The 24,910-nt window shown below is 39.8% G+C and overlaps 1 protein-coding gene across 1 annotated transcript in view; it reads left to right on the forward strand.

Moving 5' to 3' along the window:
• Nucleotides 1–24,910, forward strand: part of Pkhd1 (PKHD1 ciliary IPT domain containing fibrocystin/polyductin) — a 563,112-nt gene that overhangs the window by 84,891 nt on the left and 453,311 nt on the right. Inside the window, exon 35 of the mRNA XM_008825215.3 lies at nt 7,394–7,544. Coding sequence (XP_008823437.1) covers nt 7,394–7,544 — 151 coding nt within the window. The remainder of the gene's footprint in view (nt 1–7,393; nt 7,545–24,910) is intronic.

The raw sequence follows: 24,910 nt of genomic DNA on the forward strand, positions 1-24,910 counted from the left end.
TTTTCACAAAATTAGAAAAAAAAAATCCTTAAATTCATGGAAGCACAAAATGCCCTAGATAGACAAAGCAACCCTGAGCACAAAGAGCAAGGCCGGGGGGGGGGTCACTATACCAGATTTTAAGCTGTATTACAGAGCTATAGTAATAAAAACAACATGGTATTGGCACAAAAATAGACACATAGATCCATGGAACAAAATTGAAGACCCAAATATGAATACATGCAATTTCAGCCACCTGATATTTGCCAAGAACATTCACTGGAGGAAGGACAGCATGTTCATCAAATGGTGCTGGCAAAACTGGATCTCCACCTGTAGAAGAATTAAACTAAACCCCTGTCTTTCACCTGGCACAAAAATCAACTCCAAATGGATCAAAGACCTCAATGTAAAGCCTGAAAATCTGAAACTGTTAGAAGAAAACATTGGCAAAACCTACATGATATAGGTGTAGGAAACGATTTTCTAAATCGGATATAAGTTGCTCAGGAAACAAGGTCAAGCATCAACAAATGGGATGTCGTTAAACTAAGAAGCTTCTGTATATCAAAGTAGGCAACCAGGGAAGTGAAGAGAAAACCCACAGAATGGGAGAAAATCTTCACCAGTGACACATCTGACAGAGGTTTAACATCCAGAATATATAACGAATTCAAAAACTGAGAATCAAGACAGAAAGTAACCCAATTAAAAGATGGGCTAAGGAGATGAACAGAGAGTTCTCAAAAGGAGAAGTAAAGATGGCTATGAAGCATCTTAAAAGATGTTCAACATCACTAGTAATTAGGGAACTTCAAATTAAAACCACTTTAAGATTTAACCTTACCCCAGTCAGACTGGCTAAGATCAAGAAAATAACTGATACCAAATGCTGGAGAGGTTATGGGGAAAGGGGAACACTCATCCACTGCTGGTGCAGCTGCAAAATTGTTCAACCCCTCTGGAAAGCAGTGTGGCCAAATCTTAAAAAAATTACAAATGAACCTACCATTTGACCCAGTTATATCACTCCTTGGCATATACCCAAAGAACTCATCCTATCGCAGAGACACTTGTACATCCATGATTGTTGCTGGTCTTTTCACAATAGCTAAGAAATGGAAGCAACCTAAGTGTCCCTCAACTGATGAGTGGATAATGAAAATGTGGTTCATATATACGATTGAGTTTTACTCAGCAGTAAAGAAAGATGAAATCATGAAATTTGCAGGTGAATGGATGGAACTAGAAACATACTAAGTGAAGTAACATAGACCCAGAAAAACAAATCAACATATGTTCTCCCTCATATGTGGATCCAAATCCTGGTAAATGATTATGTATCTAGACATAACTACAGGAACCAGGATAATGGAAAGGAACCAGGGAGGTAAAGGAAAAGAAAGAATATGAAAGAGAAGAACAGTAGGAAACAGGTGTTAATAAGGGAGATATGGATAAAACTTGGGTGAGTTTAAGGGAGTGGGGAGGGAAGGGAACCTAGGGGATAAAGGGAAAGGAGGAGCTCAAGAGTGGTAGGACCATAGGAGAAGGTATTAAGGGAGAAAGGGGAAAAATGGGGTCACCTTAATTGGGGAAACCATGATGGAGGGGTGAGATAATGAGAAAGATAAATAATGCCTAGCTAGTTTTAAAAACCAGAGGGAACCATATTAGTCCAACAACCTACTGACAAATTATACATACCAGATCAAGAAATATATGTCTAGGCCAGCTTTATCTGAGAACAATTGGTCTTTGCCCAAGATTTATCTACATGGCACATAGTAATTAAAAGTACCAGACTGGTGGAACTAAACTTCTTGGATGTCTAACAAACATACTTTGGGGCCATAATTTGGTCAGAGGGACATAAAGGACAGTTTTTGCTCCTTTGCCCTCCTAGGTTGACTAGTTCCAGGGGACTATGAGCATTTCTCAAAATGTCCTGTAATTGTGGTGGGTCACCTGTCCTCTTGATCAAGGTGATTGAGGAGACCCCACGAAATGGACTTGGACCAGTGTCCAGTCTACAAAGAGGAGGGTCAACACAGATCAAACATTTCCTCCATGCTTCCAAGTGAAGCCAGCCATAGTTGAGTAGGACCTTTGACTTATCTTCGCATACGTGGAACTGGTAAAAGAAAGGAGCCAGAGGCTCCTCCCAAGCCCATGTGACCCCTGAGAAACAGATCCTCAAACGGCCTTAGGAGTAAAAATAAATTGGTTTATCTGGGCCAACTGTTTGGCTTAAACACCCGAAAGGAAAGTATAACCAAAGATTAAAGGGGCCAATATAATTTCATGCGTCCATATGTATAGCTAAAGGCTACATAACAAGCAACAATGCCAGATAGGAGATACCTTCTTTTGAGTTGTTGGTCAGGGTGGCCCAAGGAACTCCCAGATAGTAACCCAGCATAGAACTGGGAAAATGAACAGCAGACCCCAATCTTATCTAAAGGAATATTGACAACTGCTGCTAGATGAGGAACAGATGACCTTCCTAAAACAAATACCTCTAGATAGGCTGACTCGAGTCACCAAAAGGGCAAGTAGTGGGGAATGGCTGGGGGTGCCAACAACACAGGGGACAGTAGCAGGGATATTAGAGTATAAGGGATCTAATGGGGGGAGGGAGGCTATGGGAAGGTGCCATCTGGGAAGTGGGTGTATAGTTGAATAAGATGGTTTGGGATGTTCTGTGTGATATATACACACACACACACACACACACACACACACACAGAGACACACAAATCAACAAATTAAAAGAACTATATTTGAGGAGGAAGCCTAAAAATTTACATCATGTTAATTAGTAGAGGTGATAAACATTACCAGTGAAATCTATCCGATGACTTTATAGACATACATAGGTGCCAAGGATCTGAGTGCAACTGATTATGACTAGTAATGGTAAGATGCATACATATTAGAGATACATGCGCCAGCATCTCAGTGTTAGTAGCAAAAACAATGGGTCTTTCTGTAAGAAACAGTATATTTTAAAATGAAATGGAGATCTTTTTTAAACGTTAAAAACTCATTCAATTTTATGTCTTACAGGGTTTATACTGAGTTCAGTATTGTAAAACTGTATTAATTCAACAGTGATCCTAAAAATTTTATAGTCACTTTTGAAAGAGATGTATCTTTGCTCTGGAAACTGTTATTGAGTATGTTAAAGCTGTAATGAAATGCTGTTTCAAAAAAAATAAAAAAAAGAAAATAATGAATAAAATATTTTTTAAAAAAGTGAAAAAAAGAGTACAATAGAGTAACACCTGCTTTTTTAAAGCTCTGATGATACCAAGTAAAAGAGCAATAGATTGAGAGCCAATCTTATGTTCTAGAACTATCTTTGCTATTGTTTAAATGAAACATCTTTACCACATTCTCTTAAAATAAATATTTGCACATGTACTTTTATATCTATAGTCATATCAATAATCTATATTTATTGATATCTATGTTTAATTTCTTTTGGAATTTGACCAACTCTATCTCCTCATAAAATTGTGGAGGAAATCATGGAACCATAGCTAGTATTTGCCAAACATTAAAATTTTGTAAATATATGTTTAAGTTTGTCTTCATGTCTTTGATACAGGGGCTCACTTTGTAGCCCTAGCTGACCTCTAACTCATGACCCTCCTGCCTTACAGGTCTATTTCAACTATCATAATTTTACAGTTAATTTTGGCAATGACAAAACATCTCTAGTGAGACCATCATGGACACATTTTAAAAAAAAGCTCAGGCTCCCAGAAAGGAGTCTAACTTTCCAGGGCAAAAGACCATAAATAGGGAAAACAAAGTGTCAGTAACAGGCAGCCCAAGGAGGGTACATGACTTGGAGCGATTAGTCATTCTTTTGCCAGAGAGGCCAGTGACAGGGATGATGGGTAAATATTTCCCCAATTAACTTAGAATGGGAAAAATGGAGAATTCTGGAAATTTAGACAATGCAGCTTGGCTTTATCTCTGACAAAATTTTAGGAGGGATTATTAATCAGATGGTTTATGAGCCTTCAGAAATGAAAGTAGCTGTCTAGGAGCCAATTTACAGGGAATGTGATGGTGTGATAAACCAACTTCATTTCTTTTGGATAGGTTTGTAAGTGATTTATGATATGAACATGGAGGGAGACCTTTGTAAACTAGACTAAGAATCTTTCCAACACAAACAGTGGGAAAAAATGAGAGAAAAGGCAAAAAGGGAAAATACATTTTTAATGCTCAGCTGCAGAAATTGTTTGAAGTCAGGTGTTTTCAAAATCTATTTTGTTTCATTTTGTTCTATTGTATTTTTGTATTTTTCAAATATTAAATTGCATTCAATTATCCCTATTTTGTTTTTTCTTTAAATATTTTTGTTTATTCTTTGAAAACCTCATTATATGTGTACAATGTATTTTGGTCCTATGCACCCCCAGCTCCCTCCTTCCAGCTCCCTCCAGGACTTTCCAACAAGTCTCCCTCCCAACTTTACATCCTATCTTCTTTTTTGAATTAATAAGCCACCAAATCTAATTGTTCTGCCCATATGCACATGGGTATGGGGGCATCCACTGGGCATGAGCAACGCACATCAGTAATCATCAATGGCCAATAGCTCTTCAGCTAGGGGTGGGGCCTCAGGAGCCCTTCCTCCAACCATGCCGGAATTTTGACTGGCTAGATCTTGTGCAGGTAACCACAGTTGCTGTGAATTCCTGTGTACAATGGCTATGTCACATCCAGATGACAGCATTTCACAGCTCTCTTCCCCATCCTCTGGCTCTTAAGTCTGTCTTTCTCCTCTTTTGCAAGGTTTCCTGAGCCTTAGGTTAGGAGAAGTTGGTATAGATGACCCGTCTATGGCTGAGCTCAGAGTCATGCTTTCTCAGTACTTTAACTAGTTATGAATCTTGGCATTAAACACTACCCACTGAAAAGAGAAGCTTTTCTGACAAAAGTTGATGGTAGCACAAATCTATGGTATAAATATAAATATATAGAAGGTAATTTGACAACATTTAACAAGACAAAAACAGTAGGTCCCTTCCTCAGGCCCATGACCTTCCCAGACTTAAGCTTTACATCAGGCTTAATTTCTGCTGTTTTAGAAGTGATGTCGCTTTACTTTTCCTTTCTGAATCTTTCAGTATGGATGGCATGCTAGAAACAAATGCTTTATTATTTATTTATGTAACCTGTGGCCCCATCTGCCCCGTTGATGATGGTTTCACTAAATAGATCATAGTATCTGTTTTAAGATGTATTTGAACAGAGGGTCCAAATTAGTGATGTGAAATATTACAGAGACGAATGTGAATTTTCACATTTCAGCCAGTCACAGACTTATACAACTGTCACCCAAACAAGAACAAGCAAGGACACTTACTCTATACAAGGACACTTACTGTATACAAGGTGTTGTTCTAATCATTTCATATTTCTCATTTTGCTCAATTCTCCACCACCTCTACAAAACAAGTATGCCAGGCACTGGATTATTAGTAACTATTTTTTTTAAATGTTTTATTTATTATTTTTATTTTATGTGTATGAGTGTATTGCCTGCATGTAGGTAAGTGCACCTGTGTTGTGCAATGCCTGCGGAAGACAGAAGAGGCCGTTGGATCCCCTGGAACTGGAGTTATGGACAGTTGTTAGCTGCCATGTAGGTGCTGGGATTCGAACCCAGGTCTTCTGCAAGAACAATCAGTGTTTTTAACCATTGAGCTATCTCTCTGGCCCCTAGTAATTATTTTATAAGTGGAAAAACAAAGCTTAGAGGGTGCTATCTTCCATGTCATGTAGATGGTATGGAGCTGTGCTGGCTGGCATTCACGTGTAACTGATCTGCTTTCATGCTTAACCTTTACATGCTAATGCTTCTTAGAGAAACAGTTGAACACATAAAGTACAATGAAATTTCTAGCACTTCAGTGATGAGACTTTGTGTTCCTTGCCATCTTCAAATAAACAGCAGAAATGCAAAATGAGCAGTGTCAGGTGCCTTGGGCACAGCTATTATAGGAGAACAGAGCCTCCATGGTCAGCCTATACTCTGAGTTTAGCTCCGGATGGTGTGATGACACTCAGTAGGTCTAGAAGACTGTGTGTTTTAATGTGTAGTCATGCATTAGCTATACACAGTGCTAGAGTATTTTTGCACCAAGGGAGATTAGGTGGTGAAATGTGATAGTTATTATGTTCATTATGTCTAGGAAATTGTCTGAGAACCCATTTTGACATTGATTTGGAGAAAGATGCTATAGCTTGACATGATTTATAGTTTCTCAGTCAATGACCCTTTGTCCTTTCCTGTGGGATCTGCCATCTTCAGGCTGATGTTCAGTCAGCACCTGTAAACTTGAGAGCTCAGTTAAGGAAGGGAGACACCTGGGTTCTGATCTTGATGCTGAAGAAATTCGTGTGTTGACTTCATGCAAAGCCCCCCGATCTCTTTGGGTTGCCTTCTTCACACTCCTACCTAAGTTACAGGCTGAAATGAGGTCTTGCATATAAAATTGTAGGGAAGTATAAACCATCATGCATTATTATTACTAATCATCTTTGAGTTAGCTGCCACAATGCCTAGAGCCAGGATTATTCTTGAATAAATATCACACCTGTTGGGGCGCTGCTCTTTAATATCCATGCTCTCACCTCCTCTAGACTGCATATTTTTAGACTTTCTGTAATTCTACACCACTGTTTTTCATTTTAAATCCAGTCCGACTTCTCCCCTTAAAGCAAAAGGACATTTAAAGTGAGTGGCTTGTGGCATAACTGGCACATATATCGAATCTCCTTAGTCTGGGCTGTTAAGTAAGTTTAATTAATTTACTAAGTTAATGTGCTACTGCTCGCAACAGAGCCTCATTGCCATCAGCTGGGGAGAGGGAATTGAAAGCCTAAATGAGCTCATTTTTTCACAGTTGGAATTAGGGACCAGTTAGCCAGTTGTGTGGGTTTTCCAATTTCTCCATCTGCCCTGGAGGGGATTCAGACAATTCACTCCCCCAACACTAAGTGTAAGATCAGGAAGAGGGAAGGGGAAGGGAGGAAAACAAACAAAAAACTCAGTTCAGCTTTTCTTCCATTTTTAGAACAGGAAGCATTATCCATACGTTGGCTGTTAAGTTGGGACTGTTCCTGCTCCTCATAGATATGAATACGAAGAAAAGCCTCAGTGGAAGATATTTACTATGTGCATTTTCATTGCTGGTTGAGCAGATAAGGGAAAAACAAATAAACAATAAAAGAATGGAAACAAAATTACAGAAATTTGCAAAATTTGACAAATGGTGGCCTGTAGTTGCCACAAGCTAATGGCTTTCAATGATTAATAAGAGTAAAAATAATTGCATTTCATTAAGATTGATGACACCCCATTTAACCTCCTCTCTTGTTTCAGCCCTAAAGTGGAAAGAGATGAAGTTCTCATCTGTAATAGCTCCTGTAGCATTACCATGGAAACTGAGGCAGAGATGGAGTGTGAGACGCCTAATCAGCCAATTACCGCCAAGATTACTGAGATACAGAAAAGCTGGGGCCAGAACACTCAGGTATAATCAAATCTTTTTTACAGACTGATTCAAACAGCTCAAATTAAATTTGTAATATTATGTACATTAAAAAAACAATTTAGTCCAAATGGCAGCGATATATAATATTAAATGCTCTCAAACTTTGAGGAGCTGATCTAATGCACAGCATCTGAATTCATAGTTAACTATGGTTAATCATATATTTTCTCAAGAATGAATGAGTGCTGCCTGGCTTCTTTGAGAGCAAATTCTGAACCGATAATCTCTTCAGTGTTTTGTCCTGATTTCTCCATGCATGTTTGAGAAGGGCTCTCTGCGGTTTATTTCTTCATAAAATAAATAGCCTGCAATTTTACTGGGCCCTTCTGGAAGGCTTCCAAATCACTCAGCCATCCTCAGCTTGTGGGACAACAAAGTTGCTGGTCCATCCGGTTCATTTCTGTTCCATGGGGAGAGGTGTGCAAACATCAGGCTCAGAGGAGATTATGGGGAAATTAGAACTGAAAGGGACCAGAGGCCATTTGGTTCAGCCTCTCTTCCTCAATGCAACGTTTTTTGAAACCATCGAAACGACTTCCTCTACGTGGCCCTTCTAAGACTGTGTTCTTAAATCCCCAGTGAGAGATTCCACAGCCTCCCTCGGGAATTTGCGAGAAGTGAAATCAGAGGCTAAGAGCTCTTTGGAAATGTATCAGATAATCTTTTATAACTCCCCAGGCTTCTCGCTGTACACAGACCAAAAATAATATTTATTGAGCACCTACTCCCTTAGGTGCCTTTCTTTTTATGAAAGCGATTCTTAGGTTTTCTTGTCTTTGGCTCTGTTATTTTGTACAAACATTTATTAAGTGCCTATTATCTGTCACACAGTATTCCACATCCTCTTGCGAATGCTGTTTGAGTCAAATCCATCCCAATCCAAATCTATACTTCCTGGTCTTCTGTTTTTCCTAACCTGTTCTCTGACTACTGCCCCATGCCCAGGGGCCTCCTATGTTCATTCCTTCCTCCCCCCAGCCTGCTCATCCTCCGGATCCTTACCCGAAGTGTGTGCCTGGTGTCCTCATTTTCTGCTTCACCTTTGACGTCACTGCTCATGCTGATTCCTCTCTTCCGGAACCACTGTCCTGTAACTGCAGGCTCCACTCCACTCTCTGCCACTTACTTAGCAGTAAGGGGAAACTGCGTGGAACGCTGAACCATCTTCACCTTTGCTCAGTCTCATGATTATTCTTTTCTTTGACCCTCACATACTGTACATGTGCTTGAGCTTCAGCTGTTTCACCCCCTCTACCCTCTCTCATGCTCATCCCCTTCCTGCTAAAAGCGTTCCTCTTCCCAACAAACCCCCTCCTACTTTCTTGTCGTTTTTGGGGGAAGGGAACATGTGATCCACTGAGTTTATTCCGGGTTTCTTGCAAGAGCGTGGATGGGAGGTTATTTTCTGAAACATGAACGACTTATCAGTGACTCCAGCACTGGGGGAAATTTGGACACCCTCTCCCCCAGCAACCATTAACTGTCAGGATTCCTTTGGAGAGGGATTGGGCCTCAGGAGACTTTCCTCCACCCATCCTAAAATGCTGAGGGGCCCAGTCTTGTACAGGTCTTGAGCAGATAACCAGAGATGCAATGAATTGATGTGTGTAACAGCCATGTGACATCTTTTTCTGGTACCACACCATCCTCTGGCTCTTACATTCTTTCTCCCTCCTCTTCCTCAATACTCCCTGAACCTTGGAAGCGGTGATACACAGATTCTGTTCAGAACCAAACACTACACCAACATGTATTCTCAGCACCAATTCTAAGTCTTTGCATTAACTGCTTTCACCTCACTTTCTGTCTGGATAACTAACAGTCTGGTGTTCTTGGAATATTAATATAAGCAAATTCTGGGAAGAGGTTTGGAGAAGAAAGGTATCACATTGGTTAAATATCTGAACTTTGGAACTATACTAACCAGGTTTGAAAGCATCTTTTACTACCTGGAGGATTTCAAGGAAATTGTTGAACATACCTGTGTCTCACTTTTCTCATCTGCAAAGTGGGGATAGTAATAGTAACCATCTGATCAGGTTACGCTCTGAACAACATGTTAGCCACTGAAAGCTGCATTACACACCCAGAAAACATCTAATGTTATCCAGTGGCAACCATGTTGGAAAATGATATCCTATTATTTCTTTTTATTATTATTTTTATTTTATTTTATGTGTATGAGTGTATTGTCTGCATGTGTATAAGAGCACTCGAGTTGTGCAGTGCTCACAGAGGTCAGAAGAGGGTGTCAGATCCTCTGGAACTGGAATTATAGACAGTTGTTAGCCAACATTTGGATGCTGAGAATTGGACCCGGGTCCTCTGAAAGAGCAGCCAGTGCTCTTAACTACTGAGCCATTCTCCAGTGCAATAGCCAATTATTTCTTACAGTGCTTGCTGGTTTGAACAGGTAATTTTACTTCTTATGTTTCATTAATGTTTCTAATGTCTCAAAAATCTAATTTTGAGATTTGGAGGATCCTTAGATGCTTCACTTAAGCAACACATATTTTTGTGATTGTTGTTTAAGTTCCTCTGCTGTTTTTTTTTGTTGTTTGTTTGTCTTTTTGTTTTTTTTTTAGCTAGGGCCTCCCTGTAGACCCAGCTGGTGGTCTGGAACTCACCATGTAGACCAGATTGACCTTGGTTTTACAGAGATCTATCTGCCTCTGCTGGGATTAAAGGCATATGCCTTTTCCCCTGGCTTTCTGTGCTCTTGGGAAGAGAAGGAAATATTAATGAAAGAAAGATGCTCTCATCCATAGGGAGTAATTGGAAAGTGAAGTCACATAAGGCTCATGAACAGACACCTAGAGTTGATTCATCACAGTCCAATGGAACTTTGAATACCATCTAGACCAGCCATCTCATTTCAGAGATGAATCAACTGATTCATAATCACAGATAACTTAATGAAGGTCACATAGCTTGGTATTTGGCATCACAGCCATGAGGCCATAAGGCACCATGAAGCAAGTAAGCCCTTTGCTCTTCAGAAACTGAGTGTCGGGGGAGGATTGCCCAATAAAACCTAGTAGGCTAGTGTAGTATGTAGGAAACTCCATTCCTGAGGGGTGATAGAAATAGATACTGCAGTTGTGGCTACCACATATGATTACTGTTGATGATTACTGTTGATGATAATGTCATAGTTTTAAACAATCTATTGGGAGCAGGGCTCTGTTGAGTAGCCAAGGGAACATGGGGAACAAAGGCAGGTATTACAGAAGAATCATCAGAATTTGAGATCTGTGTTGGCCCCAGCAGTTTCTTAAAGAATCACTTAATAAGGGTCTTGGACACCATTTTTACCACAGTAGGTTGGGAGTTGGGGGATATGGGTAAGTGGGCTAAATGGGTACACAGGTGTTAAGAACACAGGAAAATAAAGTTCTAGGTACTGGAAAATTGTTAATTCAGATTTCACTTTCTGATGGAATGACTTGGTTTGCTTCAGAAAGTGGATATAATGAGGTTCATAAGTAACTGAGTGAACATTCATCACCCTGACCAGGATGTTTCTGAGAGTGCAAGAGCCACAGTGGCTACCCTACACATGTCTGAATGTGTGATTTTGGTCTTGGAATTTTTGTTAAGATGCAAAGTTGCCTTGTCTGTGTCCAAACTTGGAGAAGACCAGCACTGGCAGGTACTTAATGAAGACCAGTAGAATAGATAGTTAACAACAGAAGAGACAGTAAATCAAATGGATTTGTGAAAATTGGCTTTATATACATATATGTATATATATTACATATATATGTTTATATGTTTGTGTATATACCCATTTGCCAAGGATATTTGGAAGGATTCAATATATGAGTCATAATAGGAAGTTCTATGAAGATCTGGAGTATGCAGTATTATCACAACTTAGTTACTTTTTTAAAACTTATTTATTTTTATTTTATGTGCATGAATGTATTGCCTGCATGTATGTAAGTGCATTGTGTCATTCAGTGCCCACCGAGGTCAGAAGAAGGTGTCAGATCCCCTGGAACTGGAGTAATGGACCATTGTTAGCCACCATGTGGGTGCTGGGAATCAAACCCAGGTCCTCCACAAGAGCAGCCAGTACTCTTAACCCCTAAGCAACCTCTCCAGCCCCCTTCCCTTACTTCTTTCACCACCCCAACCTCCTGTCTCCTGTGGTAGAAACAACCATGTTAATTGCACGCATGTGCCTAGGCATCTCTATTCTGAGTGTGCATGCAAATCAATGTCCATGGAGGTCAGAAGATGGTGTGGGATTCCCTGGAACTGGTTATTAGCTGCCATGTACGAACTGGGATTCAATCCTGGGTCCTCTGCAAGAGCAGACAACACTCCAGCCCCACAACAGAGTTCTTTTGGGAACGTTTTAATTTCATAGTTTCTCATGGGACTGGCACCTCTCCTGATGCCCTTATACTCAGATTTGTTGTTTGTGTCATCATATGCACCAAGTGTTTGGATCTGTGTTTGTCAAGATGAGATCGTAAGAGGGATTGTTTGGGGACAACAGATTTGGTACACCGTGTATGCTAGGGCTGCTGTTACACTTGAAAGCCTGAGGCAACTGTAGAACTGTGGGACAAGCTCAGGGAAGGGAAGGCTGTGGGAAGCAGTTTTCTTCTCCTTTTTGCCTCCAGGGAGTTTCTCTAAGTTTACCCCACCCATTCAGATGTTTCCCAAGAAATTTTAGGGGTGGTAACTCGAAAAGGTTTCTCTTAGAGGAAGTTAGATCCAATATTCCATATCAGTAGAAAAATAAATCCGAAGAAATGATTTTAAAATTCTACGAGAAATGAGTTTGAATCTAGAAACCTGCATCTACTATTGTCTAGAGTGAGAATAAAATAAAGACACATAAACTATACAAAATTCTGAAAGTTTGCTCACCTTGTACATTCTCTGAAAGATGATGAGCTCTGATAAACTGTAAAATGAATCCATGAAAATGTGATATGACATACAAAGAACTGATGGGCACAGAGCCAGAACAGAGCAAGGGCAATGTAAAAGTTACTGATAGTATGTCTGCCAACTAATATAGCTTTGTGTGTGTGTGTGTGTGTTCTTGTGTGTGCATGTGTGTGGACACATGTTTGAAGGCCAGAGATCAACCTCAGGTGCCTTTCCTCAGGCACCATCCACCTTGGTTTTTCAAACATTGTCTCTCTCACTGGCTGGACCCACTTAAGTAGGCTGGCTGGTCAGCAAGCCCCAGGGATACCTGTCTCAACCTCCCAGAGAAGGTCTTCAAACATTTTCTACCATGCCCAACTTTTAAAATGTGGACTGTGGGGATCAAACCCAGGTCCTCACCCAACCTGTAGCTCACCAATTCCAACTAGCTTAGCTAGCCCTTGTCTTTGCCTCCTGAGTGCTGTGTTGACCATGCCTGGCCAACTTTTATGTAGGTTCTGATCCTAACACTTTCAAATTTTCAAAGTAAGTGCTTTATCCACTGAGCCCTCTGGTTTACATTTTTAAATTCATTTGGGCTTTCCAATGCATTTCTTCCTCAGGAAGATATTTACTTGCTTAAAACTGAAGGACTGTTTTTTTCCTATGATACCCCATAGTTGTGTGCCATACCTGTCTTATGGAATTTATCTTTTTGTGTGTTTAAATTCCATGTATTCATTTAAGTAGCTTTTCTCCCAGCTAGACAACACAACTCACTGAGGGTGGGAGGCATGTGAGAGTCCTCTTGGGTGAATGAATAGATGAATGTGCTCTTGAACTCCATGATCAAAAGCAACTTGGGGAGGAAAGGGTTGATTTCACTTTCTAGGTTACAGTCCGTGTCAGGAACTTAGAGCAGAAACAAGCTGAGGCCATGGAGGAATACTGCTCACTGACTTACTCTCAGGATCATGTTCGGTTACCTTACTTAGAAAACTCAAGTCCACCTGCCTAGGCATCCCTAGGCATGCCCACAGGGACTGGGCCCTTACACATCAATTAGCAATCAAGAAAATGCCCCATAGACAAGCCCACAGCCCAGTATGATGGAGGAATTTCTTCAGTTGTTGTCCTCTCTTCCCAGGTGTTTCTTGTTTGTGTCAAGCTGACAAAAATGAACCAGAACAGAAAGCAAATATCTTTACTGGACTATTGATCAGAAAGCAAACCTCATTGCTTAATCTAATCCCTCCTCCTCTAAGGAGAATGTCATTGAGAGTTCCTACGATACAGTGGTGACAGATTTCAGCCTTTTCTTTATAATGTGCACAGCTATTTAGAAATTGATTTGAAGATTCTCTAATCAATTTTGTTTCTCCTGTTACAGAAATCTGAAAAACTATTTTCTTGCTACCTTTTATGGCCCTGTTGTCACTATCCTTTTATTTCCTTTTGATTTACCTCTATTTCCTTTTCTCTTTCCCTTCAATCTCCTCTCCCCTCCCCCTCCTCCCCTCTGCCTCCTCCCCTCTTTTCCTCCACCCCCGTTTCTCTGCTTTCTTCTCCCACTTCCAGTCCCACTTCTTTCATCTCCTTCTGCTCCTTACTGTTCTCTCTCCCCTGCCCGCCACATCCGTTCCATCTCTCTTCCTTTAGGAGCCACCTGTGTTACTCACTGTTGAGTGCCTGCAGGCTGGGGTGCTGTGGTATGCAGGGGTGAACAAGTTCTTAGATGGGGTATATGATATAGGAGCTTGATGTTCCCCCAGTGACCTTCAGGAAACTTGAGTCCCTTGTGTCTCCATTTTCTCTGTGAAATGAGGGTCCTACCATATGACAATTACCTACTGCAGAGAGAGAAGGAATTGCTAAAGCAGACATTTTACATCAGAAGCCTTATCTCCTTAGGATAATTAGGCTGGCAGTACAATGAACAGGACTCCTGGGGCCTGACTTCTAATTCTAGCACTGTCCCTGTCTTAACCTTTCAATCAGTTAGTACTACCTGACCCAGATTTGGAGGAAGACAGCACATATAAAGTGGAACGGTCAGAGGATCCTGAAAAACCAACCATGTCATCCTCATGCGGTGCCTATGACCTTGGGCTCTAGGACAAAACTAGATTTGGAGACTGATTTCTTTGCTATATAAATTTGGACACATTTCCCTAACCTCACTGACTCTCTTAATTTCTGTTCCTAGGGTTATAAGAATGAAATAACACATGCAGAACATTTAGCACAGGATATCATACATAGGTAGCCCCCAAAATGTGCCAGATATCATTATTGTTTGTTAAACACCTATGCAATTGTACAATTGAGAAAGCTAATGCATTTTTGCACACTCTGCAAATTGGTACTCAAGACTGCCACGTTACAATGTTTGTCTTCGCACACTGTGGTGTTGTCATACCTATAACCTGCTGTGTCAAAGATGCTTTGCCTTGTTATTTATTTGAACCTAAGATCTTGTATCTTTCTTTATCCTGCCCTTCTTTTTTAAAAGAAGAAATCCAGGGAATATTTAGAATTCAGTTTTTAACTCACCTGAACAAGTTTTACTGTTCCTCTCTTCCTTCTCATCCTACACTGACTGTCATCAGCCTACTCCTGTTGTGTCAGGACATTAGCAGTGAAGGGGGTAGCAGTTTCAGTGCACATTTGTTGTCTTATTCTAGTTATTATATATCACTGAATAACTATTATATCACATCACTCTATGGGAGTTTGAATCATCCCAGGTAAACTGCTCTTAACTTTCACCTTAAAATCATAGTTTCTGCCTTCAGTAGAAACTTGAGCTTTATGAGTCCTGTAAAAATGACCCTACTAATGACAGAAGAGGGTAGTCCCTCTGGAACATGAAGTGATTATTTCCTTAAGTTGGTGCTATCTTGCTCTAAAAATACTGCATGGCAGGACCAGAGAGATGATTCAGTGGTAAACGCCCTTAACATGCAAGCCTCATGACCTGAGTTTAATCCTTGGGCCCCGCATGGTAGAAGGAGGGAACAGATGATTGTATGTAGTCCTCTGACCTTCACATGCACACTATGGCATGTGAATGCTCACATACATGATATATAAATAAACCAATAGATATAATAAATATTTAGAATACTACATTGAACTCTCTCAGTGAAACTTGTTATTATGCAGTAATATGTAAACTCATTGTAGGGTTGATTATGAAAATAAAGTGTGTTGATTTTTCTGAGTCTTTTAATATTTGAAAATTTAGAAGCCTGCATGTAGGTGTCAGTGCTGTGAAGTTGCTTTGGACCCTGGAATGGTCATACATTAATGTTTTTGGATTCTACAGAGGAGCCGAGGATTAGGGAATGAAGAACCAGCCATTTTCAAATTGTTTTATTGGCTGACTCATTGGATAGCACCTTTTTGAAATCTTATGTTTTTGTCTCTGGATCTAAGACAAAAGGATTATGTGAAAGTCCTTCATAAAGAATGTGACAACTTGAACATGTGAAAAATGTTATATCTTCAGTACATTTGTACTATTTTGTAAGAGAAGCTCACTTTTTGCAGGCACTTTTTTTGTTAATAAATTGTAGCAAACCAACCTCTTCCTGAAGCCCAATAGAGAATTAAAAGCTTTCAGATGTGATTAGGTTCCCTTACTAACCATGAAGGATCTCAGTTCGCTCTTGAATAGATCTCAGAAATTACGTGTAGTTCTCTTTTGTGTGTGGCTGTGCTGTGTGTATTTGTGCTGGAGAAGGAAATATATGGTTTGGGTTAGTGTTTGGATAGGTGCTTCCTTATTAGACATGTTCAACATTATTTATAGCATTATTTTTTTCTAAAAGCAAATGTATCGCCCTTGCAAAGCAAAATACTATTTAGGAAATGTTTTGAAGTTAAGTTTTCTTCTTAATGATGCCCTCTTAAAATCTCATTGGTTCAGTCAATATTCTCCACCTCCAAGAACCTTACCATAGTACCACCAGGCTGAAGTCTGTTCTTTCTTAAAACATAGTAACTCCCTTTAAAATGTGTATCTTTTGGAAGAAATGTAGGAAGCCTTAACCAGTTAGATGAAGAGTAGCCTGGAAGGTGAAGAAATTTAGGTAAAAGTGAATAGGAAGGTCATTGTCTTTTGAATGAAAGGGAATGTGGTTATTCAAACATCAGAAGTGTTATGGAAACTGCCTTCATCAAATTAAAAGTCAGCTCAGACTGAGCTCCTATAGGTCTCAAGAGTTCAGTTTATAGGAGAGGGTGAGAAGGAGGGTTGGTGAGTTGAGTTGGTCATATTGAACTAGCTTTGATAAAAACTGTTACTGAGACATAGAGGTTAGCTACCAATATGATATTACCAGTTGAATGAGTGGATGCTAACCTGCCATTGACTTTATAAAATTTTTTCTGCATGATTTTTGGTCTTTCTATTTCGTTTCCTGTATTCCAGCCTCAAGGGGCTTGAACTAATCTCAGTCAAGGCTCTATTCCATTGAAGGCTCATATAGTTTCAGCCTTCTTGGTGTCCTACATTGACCACTGGTAGGGAAGTCAGGTAGGACCTCCTCTGGCCTTTCAGTTGTCCTTACCCAAAGCTAGCTGATGGTAAGCTCACAGTGTGAGGGAGCTGATGGAGGAATATCTGACCCCAACAATAACACATTATATCTCTCTGCTTGTCTTTCTCTATGGAGCCAATATAATTTTAGTTCATTGAATAAGAGTGTGGGCTCAGTATATGTCAATATACAGAAGATGGTTGTTCAGAGTTAACTATTTGCTATGAACAAAGGAAATCCACCTTCACATTGAATGAACAAGAAATAAAGTTTTGCTGTATCATTTCACTGAAGATGTGGGATTATATGTTACTATGTGCAATCTACTGACCACACCATCTGTAACAAGTATAGTCTGATAGCCAGCCCACTGTATTCTACATATGCTTTTAATTGTTTTCCTGTGAGTCTATATTGAATCATAACCTTATGATTCTTGATTTTTTATATTTCAACAAACAATATTTAATGAATAGACAAAGTATGATATTTGCATAATATTTACTATCTCAAGTATGTCATATAATTCATGTCATTTTTATCCTGGATACAGCTTTGAGAGTGAGGTATATTGTAAGCTCAATCTAATCAATATAAAACGACAAGGAATATTCCATGTCTTAAACAAGTTCAGTGGAAATAAAGCCCATTAAAATCTCTGCTTTGAGTTTCAGCAGCATGTGCAATACCTGCTCAGTTTCTTCTTTCTAGCATATCAGAGAGGCCTAAATTAAATTTAAATACATTTAAAAACATAAGTAAGCTACTTTGATGAATCATTTTGTATAATTGAGTGACTTGAAGCTCTACTGTCTGTGCTTAACATTCCTGAAGTGTAAGTTGCCAAATTATTCCACAGCTAATTAGAATACCACTGGCATGAGGTTTGAGAAGCAGTCATGAATTTCTTTTTAAAATATTTTATTATTATTATTTTTATTTTAGGTGTATGTGTGTATTGCTTGAATGTATGTAAGTGCACCTGTGTCAGGTAATGCCTGCGGAGGACAGAAGAGAACGTTGGATCTCCTGGAACTGGATATGGAGAGTTGTTAGCTGCCATGTGGGTGCTGGGATTTGAACCTGGGTCTTCTGCAAGAACAGCCAATGTTCTCAAACACGGAACCATCTCTCTAGCCCAGTCAAGAATATCTTAAAGTTATTTTTAAGTTAATTTTTTTTAGTTTCGATAATTTATTTCTATTATATATTTACTTTAAAAATATTTAAAAAACATAATTTATAAATATATAATGGCATTAATTGTGTACTCTCTTAAATATGTACAAATAATCCTTATTGACTTGATAGATATTAAATGTTTCACAGATGTTTATTATGTATCACTTTACAGAAAAATAATCTAAGCTCCTTTAAAAGTCACATATTTGAGTGGTTCTTGGTCAATAGATTGTCCATCAAGCTATATTGTATCTCAAAACTTCTATAAAAAATTCAGTAAAAAAGTCTTCACCATTTCCCAAAAGAATGGGGACTAAGTGTGTAAAACATGAGTAGTTGGAGAATATTTCATGTTCAAACCATAGCATACCCACCCTAAACTGAAAGCAGGATGTTGAAGAGACATTTAAGCACCCATATTCTAAGCAGCATTACAAAAAAGCCACAGGACGAATATTAGGAATTTTCTTTTTGATGAGACACAAATTTTGAAATAATACTTAGAAATGTTGGTGTCTACACTTAATCTAAGTATAGGATAGAATTTCTATGAGCTGTAATGTGAATGTTGGAATAATTTCCTTTCACTAACTCTTTAGAAACATGATTCAGTCATTTTGCTTTTGTATTTGAAAATCAATTCTATAATACGCGATATTTTTGGGGGGGAGTTTAACCTAACAAGAGTCCCATGCTAGAAAGAGTCTGCCTCTTCCAGCAGTCATCTGTTGACACATTTTCTTTATGTGGGGTTCGAGCTTCTTACCCACATCCTCATATCTGTGCTGGGATATCTTCTGATTTGAGCTTGCAGGGGATTTTTGTGTGCTGCCCCCTTTGCTGTGAGTTCATATGAGTAACTGAACAGCTGTCTGGAAAATTCTGTTTCCTTGTGGTCATCCACCACCTCTGGCTCTTAAAAATCTTTCTGCCCTCTCCACAATGATCCCTCAGCCTTCGGAGAGAGAAGTTTGATATAGGTGTCTTATTCAGGGATGAGCACTCTACAGCCTCTTGTTCTCTGCTCTTTGGCCAGTTGTGGGTTTATGTGTTAACCATCATCTGTTACATGAGGAAGCTTCTCAAGTGAAGGTTGAGAGATGCACTAATCTTGCAAAAACTGGAGGTGTGCATAGATCTGGGATAGGATGGGATCCCCTTGACCAGAGGAAGTCTGAGAGATAAGATGACAGGGCAGTAGGGAGTCTGGGGGACCAAACTTCAAATTGCAAGTCTAGGGCAGAGAAGCATTCCGGATTTTTGGTGGTAAATATGGCAAGTCACACCATAAGTGCCGGGGGTTCGAACCAGCAACCCCCGGCGAGGGGAGGATTGGGGATGAGTGAGCACACCATTCGCCAGACCACACTGCCCCCATTACCCGGGATACTCAGACGCAACGGGGAGTCTTAGTCAGGCAGAGACTCATTTATTGCAGATGTTACAAAGCTTATAAAGGCACCTGGAAATCCGCCCCCCCCCCAGGGCGTATCTTAAGGATGGTCACGCTCTTGGTCACGCGCTGATAATGCACTCCTTAGCAGTGTGGAAGTATTCTTCAGACTTTCAAAGCAAGCCAGGCCGCACCCCCAGTAACTTCCTTTCGGACCTATGTAAGGTGGGGCCTTTAGGTCCCCACACATAAGAAGGAACTATTAGGCAGAAATTATGGACTGCTGTGCTTTAGTGGAGAAAATGACTTGACATTTGTTGGCATTCTGCCCCTTTGTGTTCTTAGTGTTCTTTTTCCTTTCACTGATGCTACACTTCTGTTGTTACTCTGTTCCCCGGGCTCTGAAGAGCCTCTGTGGAATGTTCCAGTTCTGAGAATTAATTACCTTTTGAAATATTGTTACAAACAGTAAGAATGTGTGGGTATTTGTGACTTCCCTGGTATTTCTACCTGTACTAGTTCTTTGCTTATTTCCTTCTAAGAAACACTCCAGGTTATTATGCATTAAGAAGTTTCATTCAAGAGTCAAGACTTCATTTAAGGGTGATACTCTTTCTAGGTTGACCAGGCTCCAGTGGATGATCCCATACAGAAGAGCATTTGGCACACAAGCTTGATTCTATAGGATATATATATCCACACACATATATGTATATATGTATATATATATTCTATAGGAGGGGATATAAATGTGATCAAAATATATGAAATTCACAAATATTCAAAAAACACTCATTGAAGTCTAGAAAAAAATGAATAAGATAAAAGAACATTTTTAGCATGTATCCGAATATATACAGTCTATACCATTTTCACATACATATACATAGCACACAAATATTTTCCATATACTCTTGTTTTCTAGTCTTTCTCTTTAAAGTTTACTTTTAAAAATATTACTATGAAGGGCCTGGGAGATTACTCAGTCAGTAAAGTGCCTGTCTTATAAGCACAAAGAACCGATTCAACCTCTGGGTGTGCTCAAAATCTAGGTATGATATGTGCTTGTAATCCTAGCACTGGGGTAGTGGGGACAGGTGGATCCTTGGGGATCAGTGGCCAGCCAGCCTAGCCCATGTGCTAAGCTCCAGGCCAGTGAGATATTCTATCTAAAAAAAAAATAAGGTAGACAGTGTTCCTGAAGGATGACACTGAAATTGTCCTCCAGCCTCCATGTGCATATGGACACATGTGCATACACCCCACCACATGTGTGGCTGCACACATAAACATGCACACACACATATTATTAAGCCTTTAAAATGGAGGGAAAATAATTAAAATGGACATAAACTATAGAGAGATTGTATTGGATCCCTGAACTCTCTGAGCTCAGCCATAGGAATGGTGTGATTCAGAAACTTGGGGTCCTTTCTATGTCTCTGCCCTGCAGTGTCAGACTCAACCTAAAGCCTGCTTCTTGGGGGCCACAGGTGACTTTCACAGCTCCTAGGACTACTTTTGCTTTTCTACTCATATTATATAGGAATGAAAGGTCTTCATCATCACAGAGAAGAAGGAAATTTCTTTCCCAGGCCTCCCTGTTCTAGTTCAATCCCAGTTGCTGTACTAAAACACTCTGTCCAACAGCGACTTAGAGGAAAAAAGGGTTTATTTCAGCTTACAGGATATAGTCCATTACTGAGGGAAGTCAGGGCAGGAAATCAAGCAGAAACTTGAAACAGAAACAATGGTATAACACTGCTTGCTGGCTCCGTCACAGATGCATGCTTAACTGGCTTTCTTATACAGCCCAGGGCCACCTGCCTAGGAAATTTTGCTGCCCACAGTGGGCTTCACCTTTTTACATCAATTAGCAATCAAGACAACACCCCACAGACCTGCCTATAGGCCAATATGAAATCCTTCAATTGAGACTCCCTTCTCAGGTGCCTCTAGACTATATCAAGTTAACTATTAAAGCGGATAAGAACATCCCCCAAACCTCTACTCAAGACTGGTTCAAACTGAATTATTTGACCATAGTGCTCTGTGCTCAGGGTGATGACATTGCTGCCTTGTTTTTTTTTTTATTTTTTTGACCAGTGTGTCCATTGTGGACTCTGACATAAGCCTAATCCCAACCCAAGCATGTAATGAGAGAAAATTGGAGCAGTGGTATCTAGATGCTGTTGTTGAATGGGAAGCGGGAAAGTGAAAGTTGAGTAGTCAGCAAATGCTTGGCCAAAGAGCCATGCTTCTTTCTTCATAGCTCTTCACTAAGGATTCTTTCTCTAATTCTTCTCACAGTTCTTTTGGGGAACAAAACATTCCTGTTGCATGGGGTTTTCATCATGGTGGAAACAAGGAATCTGTTCTATGTGAATGAAAGAGTTTGGTAAATCTGCCTTAGAATTCAGTAGGAGTATTTGCTTCCAATAAACAAACAAGTAAATAACAGAGAAAGCAAAATGGCTACATAAAACATACATATCTCCAATAGCCTGGAGGACCTCAAAATCAGTTGTTTGTTTCTTTGTTGATATGTATCTTCATGATTCAAAATGACAGTAGTTTTTATGACGTGCCAGCTCCCAAAGGAATGGCCCATTATTCAGTTCTGTGCAAGGTAAACTCTCCTTTGATAATAAAGAAAAGATCAGTCTGGGGAAAGAAATGCTGTTCCAGTGTTTGCTTCCATATGATGTCTTTCCAAACAAGTCACCAATATTCATTAAATCTCTCAGCTTTCCTATGTAATGAGCAGAATGGAGTGGACCAAGACCACGCCATGGTTTACTGTCAAAAGCAATGGCTCTACTGTTGAGGCTCACAGCTACAGTGCTGACCACCTGAAAACATTGCATTTAACTTATTTTTTCCCCAGAGGGGACAGTATGCACAGCCAAACAGAAGCTAATATATTTTATTCTGTGCCTGCCTGGCACTGGCACAGATGACTTTGAAGGACAATATCTGATGAATTTGCTAAGGCAGGGAATACACGTTGACCAGACAACATGACCAGCATGTGGAGACTGGTATTCCTGTGTCAGAAAAAGGAAATTGTTATTCTTTAATCTTCAACAACAGGTGTCTCTGAGGGTTTCACTCATTGTACCAGCCATTTTACAGGGCTTTTCAAGACAGACTTTTAAAGGGAATCAATTACAATGAAATGATGTAAGTCTTGGATAAAATTATACATTCAGAATGGTAAAACCAGTCTAACCTGTTGGATTTTGAAAGGATCATGATCACTCTACAGGGTGAAATATACATTCCAATAACTGTTATAAGTATAATAATGTGATAACAAAGGTATTTATATTTAAATATGGAGAAATGAAGGCAAAAAATCCAACTGAAAAATAATTACCTGGAAATTCCCTGGAGGGTGTTATATTCAAACTTGCACTTAAAATAATGTCCCAGACTTGGACAAAGGGACATAAGTAACAGTACTCTTGTGACTGGTCTTGCAGAGTCTCCAATGTAGAAAATATGGCTTATATGTAAGGTATTATATTAGGCTGAAATGACATCACCAGGATGGGAGTACTGAAAACAAAGGCTAAAGAGCATCATGAGCAGTTTGAGTACCAAACTCAGGAGTGTGCCTTTAACCCAGAAGGGGAGGTAAGCCTTTCAGAGTCATAAAAATTGTAACCACTGCTTTGTCTCATAAAATGTCCCTTAGAACTCAGATCAGGGTTAGAATCCTTGTCTTGCTGAACTGTGGCCTGAGCCCAGGTTAGTTGTGACCCATGTAGCCATTGTTCTGTGTAACATCAGATACAAATACAGGAAAGGCAATGATGATATGAGGCATCATCATTAGTCAGGCATCTTAGAGCTGTGGCAGAGAGAAGCATGGACAATCTGGCAGTAACCTGGAGGAGAGCTGGATGGCTTTCTGAGTGAATGCAGAAGCGGTTTTGTCAGTTGTTTTAGCCTTCTGGTGAGTTAGTGAGACTGTGTGGTATGGTGGTCCAAGAGTAACCTGAGTCCTGCCTTCCGGGTTCCAACATTATCCACCTGTGTGACTGGTGGCACGCCTTAACAAACCACAGTTCCCCATATGTGGTGAGGAATTGGACTAAAGCAGAAGTTTCCACTGTGAATATTGCATACAATTAGTAACATGGATTGTCCATTGGAAAATTTTCATTTTGTGATCACATAAGTTCAGAGAATCCTGAAGATTCATTTCTGCTCTGGGATTCATCATGTCAAGAAACATCAAGTACTTAAAGAAGTTTTCAGTAAGGAAAGCAGATTTCCTCTGTTGAAACTAGCCTTTCCCAGACTTATTTAGGCTTCAGAATCTTGTTCCCTTTTTTCTTCCATGCAATACTTCTTGACTCTCTGTGAAACATTTTGAGAAATCTTGGACCAGGGCATCTGCAAGACCTTCTCTGTTCTCACAATTCCCAGATCTGTGTCACCTCCAAAGACATTTTCTTAATTACAGATTTTATGAATGCAAAGGAAATTTGCCTCTCCAGCTTGATTGAACAAATTTTCTCATTTATAATATGGAATTGACTATTGTCCCACCTCCTATCAATTCCCTCTGAGTTGAGGCATGAAATTATTTAAAACTCTTTTTAAAAGAGCTTGGAGATCCTCTAAGGTCTAATGTCCCTGGTGACTTTGTCATATGACTTCATTAGACACCTTGTATGCTAAGGAGCTATCAACTTTGCCTTCCAGTCTGGAATCATCATTTTTCTAACTTACTCTATTAACCAGGAAAGAGCTGAGGGTTTTTTTTTTCTTTGCATCTGTATATAATGTAATTTAATCTAGCCAAAAAAGACACTGATTGTCCCACAGGACTTAATTAACTCCCAGCTTCATGGTACTCCATGGGAATAATAAGAAAAGTAAAAGTTCGAGTGTTTTCTACCTGTCCACTTCCACCTCTGCTGCATAATGAGATGTCAGGAACAGTGACACTGATGAGGTGTGTAAAAGATGCTGATTGCAGAAGGCGGAGAGCTGCCTGCTCAGCTCCTGGGAAATCTGGCTGGATTGGAAGAAGTGCAGACCCACGGAAAGGTCTCTGTTTTCAGATTATAATTCTCAGCATTCTCCCTGTTCACCTCTCTGCCACCTGAAGGTGCCTTTGTTAACCTTTAACTCTGCCTTCTGCATCCTGGTTGGATGTGATGACAATTGTCACAGGGCAGATGCCATGTTTATTGCTCTGCCTGTAGCAAATCCAAACTGGTGGAGCAGGATTCTCCCAGCCAGCCCTCAGGGGAGCCCATTAAGAAATTGCAAAGCTAATAAAAATCATGGTGGATGAAATTGCAATCTTCTGGTGCCAC

Source organism: Nannospalax galili, unplaced genomic scaffold (assembly GCF_000622305.1).
Source record: "Nannospalax galili isolate Female #2095 unplaced genomic scaffold, S.galili_v1.0 scaffold329, whole genome shotgun sequence".
Taxonomy (NCBI): Eukaryota; Metazoa; Chordata; class Mammalia; order Rodentia; family Spalacidae; genus Nannospalax; species Nannospalax galili.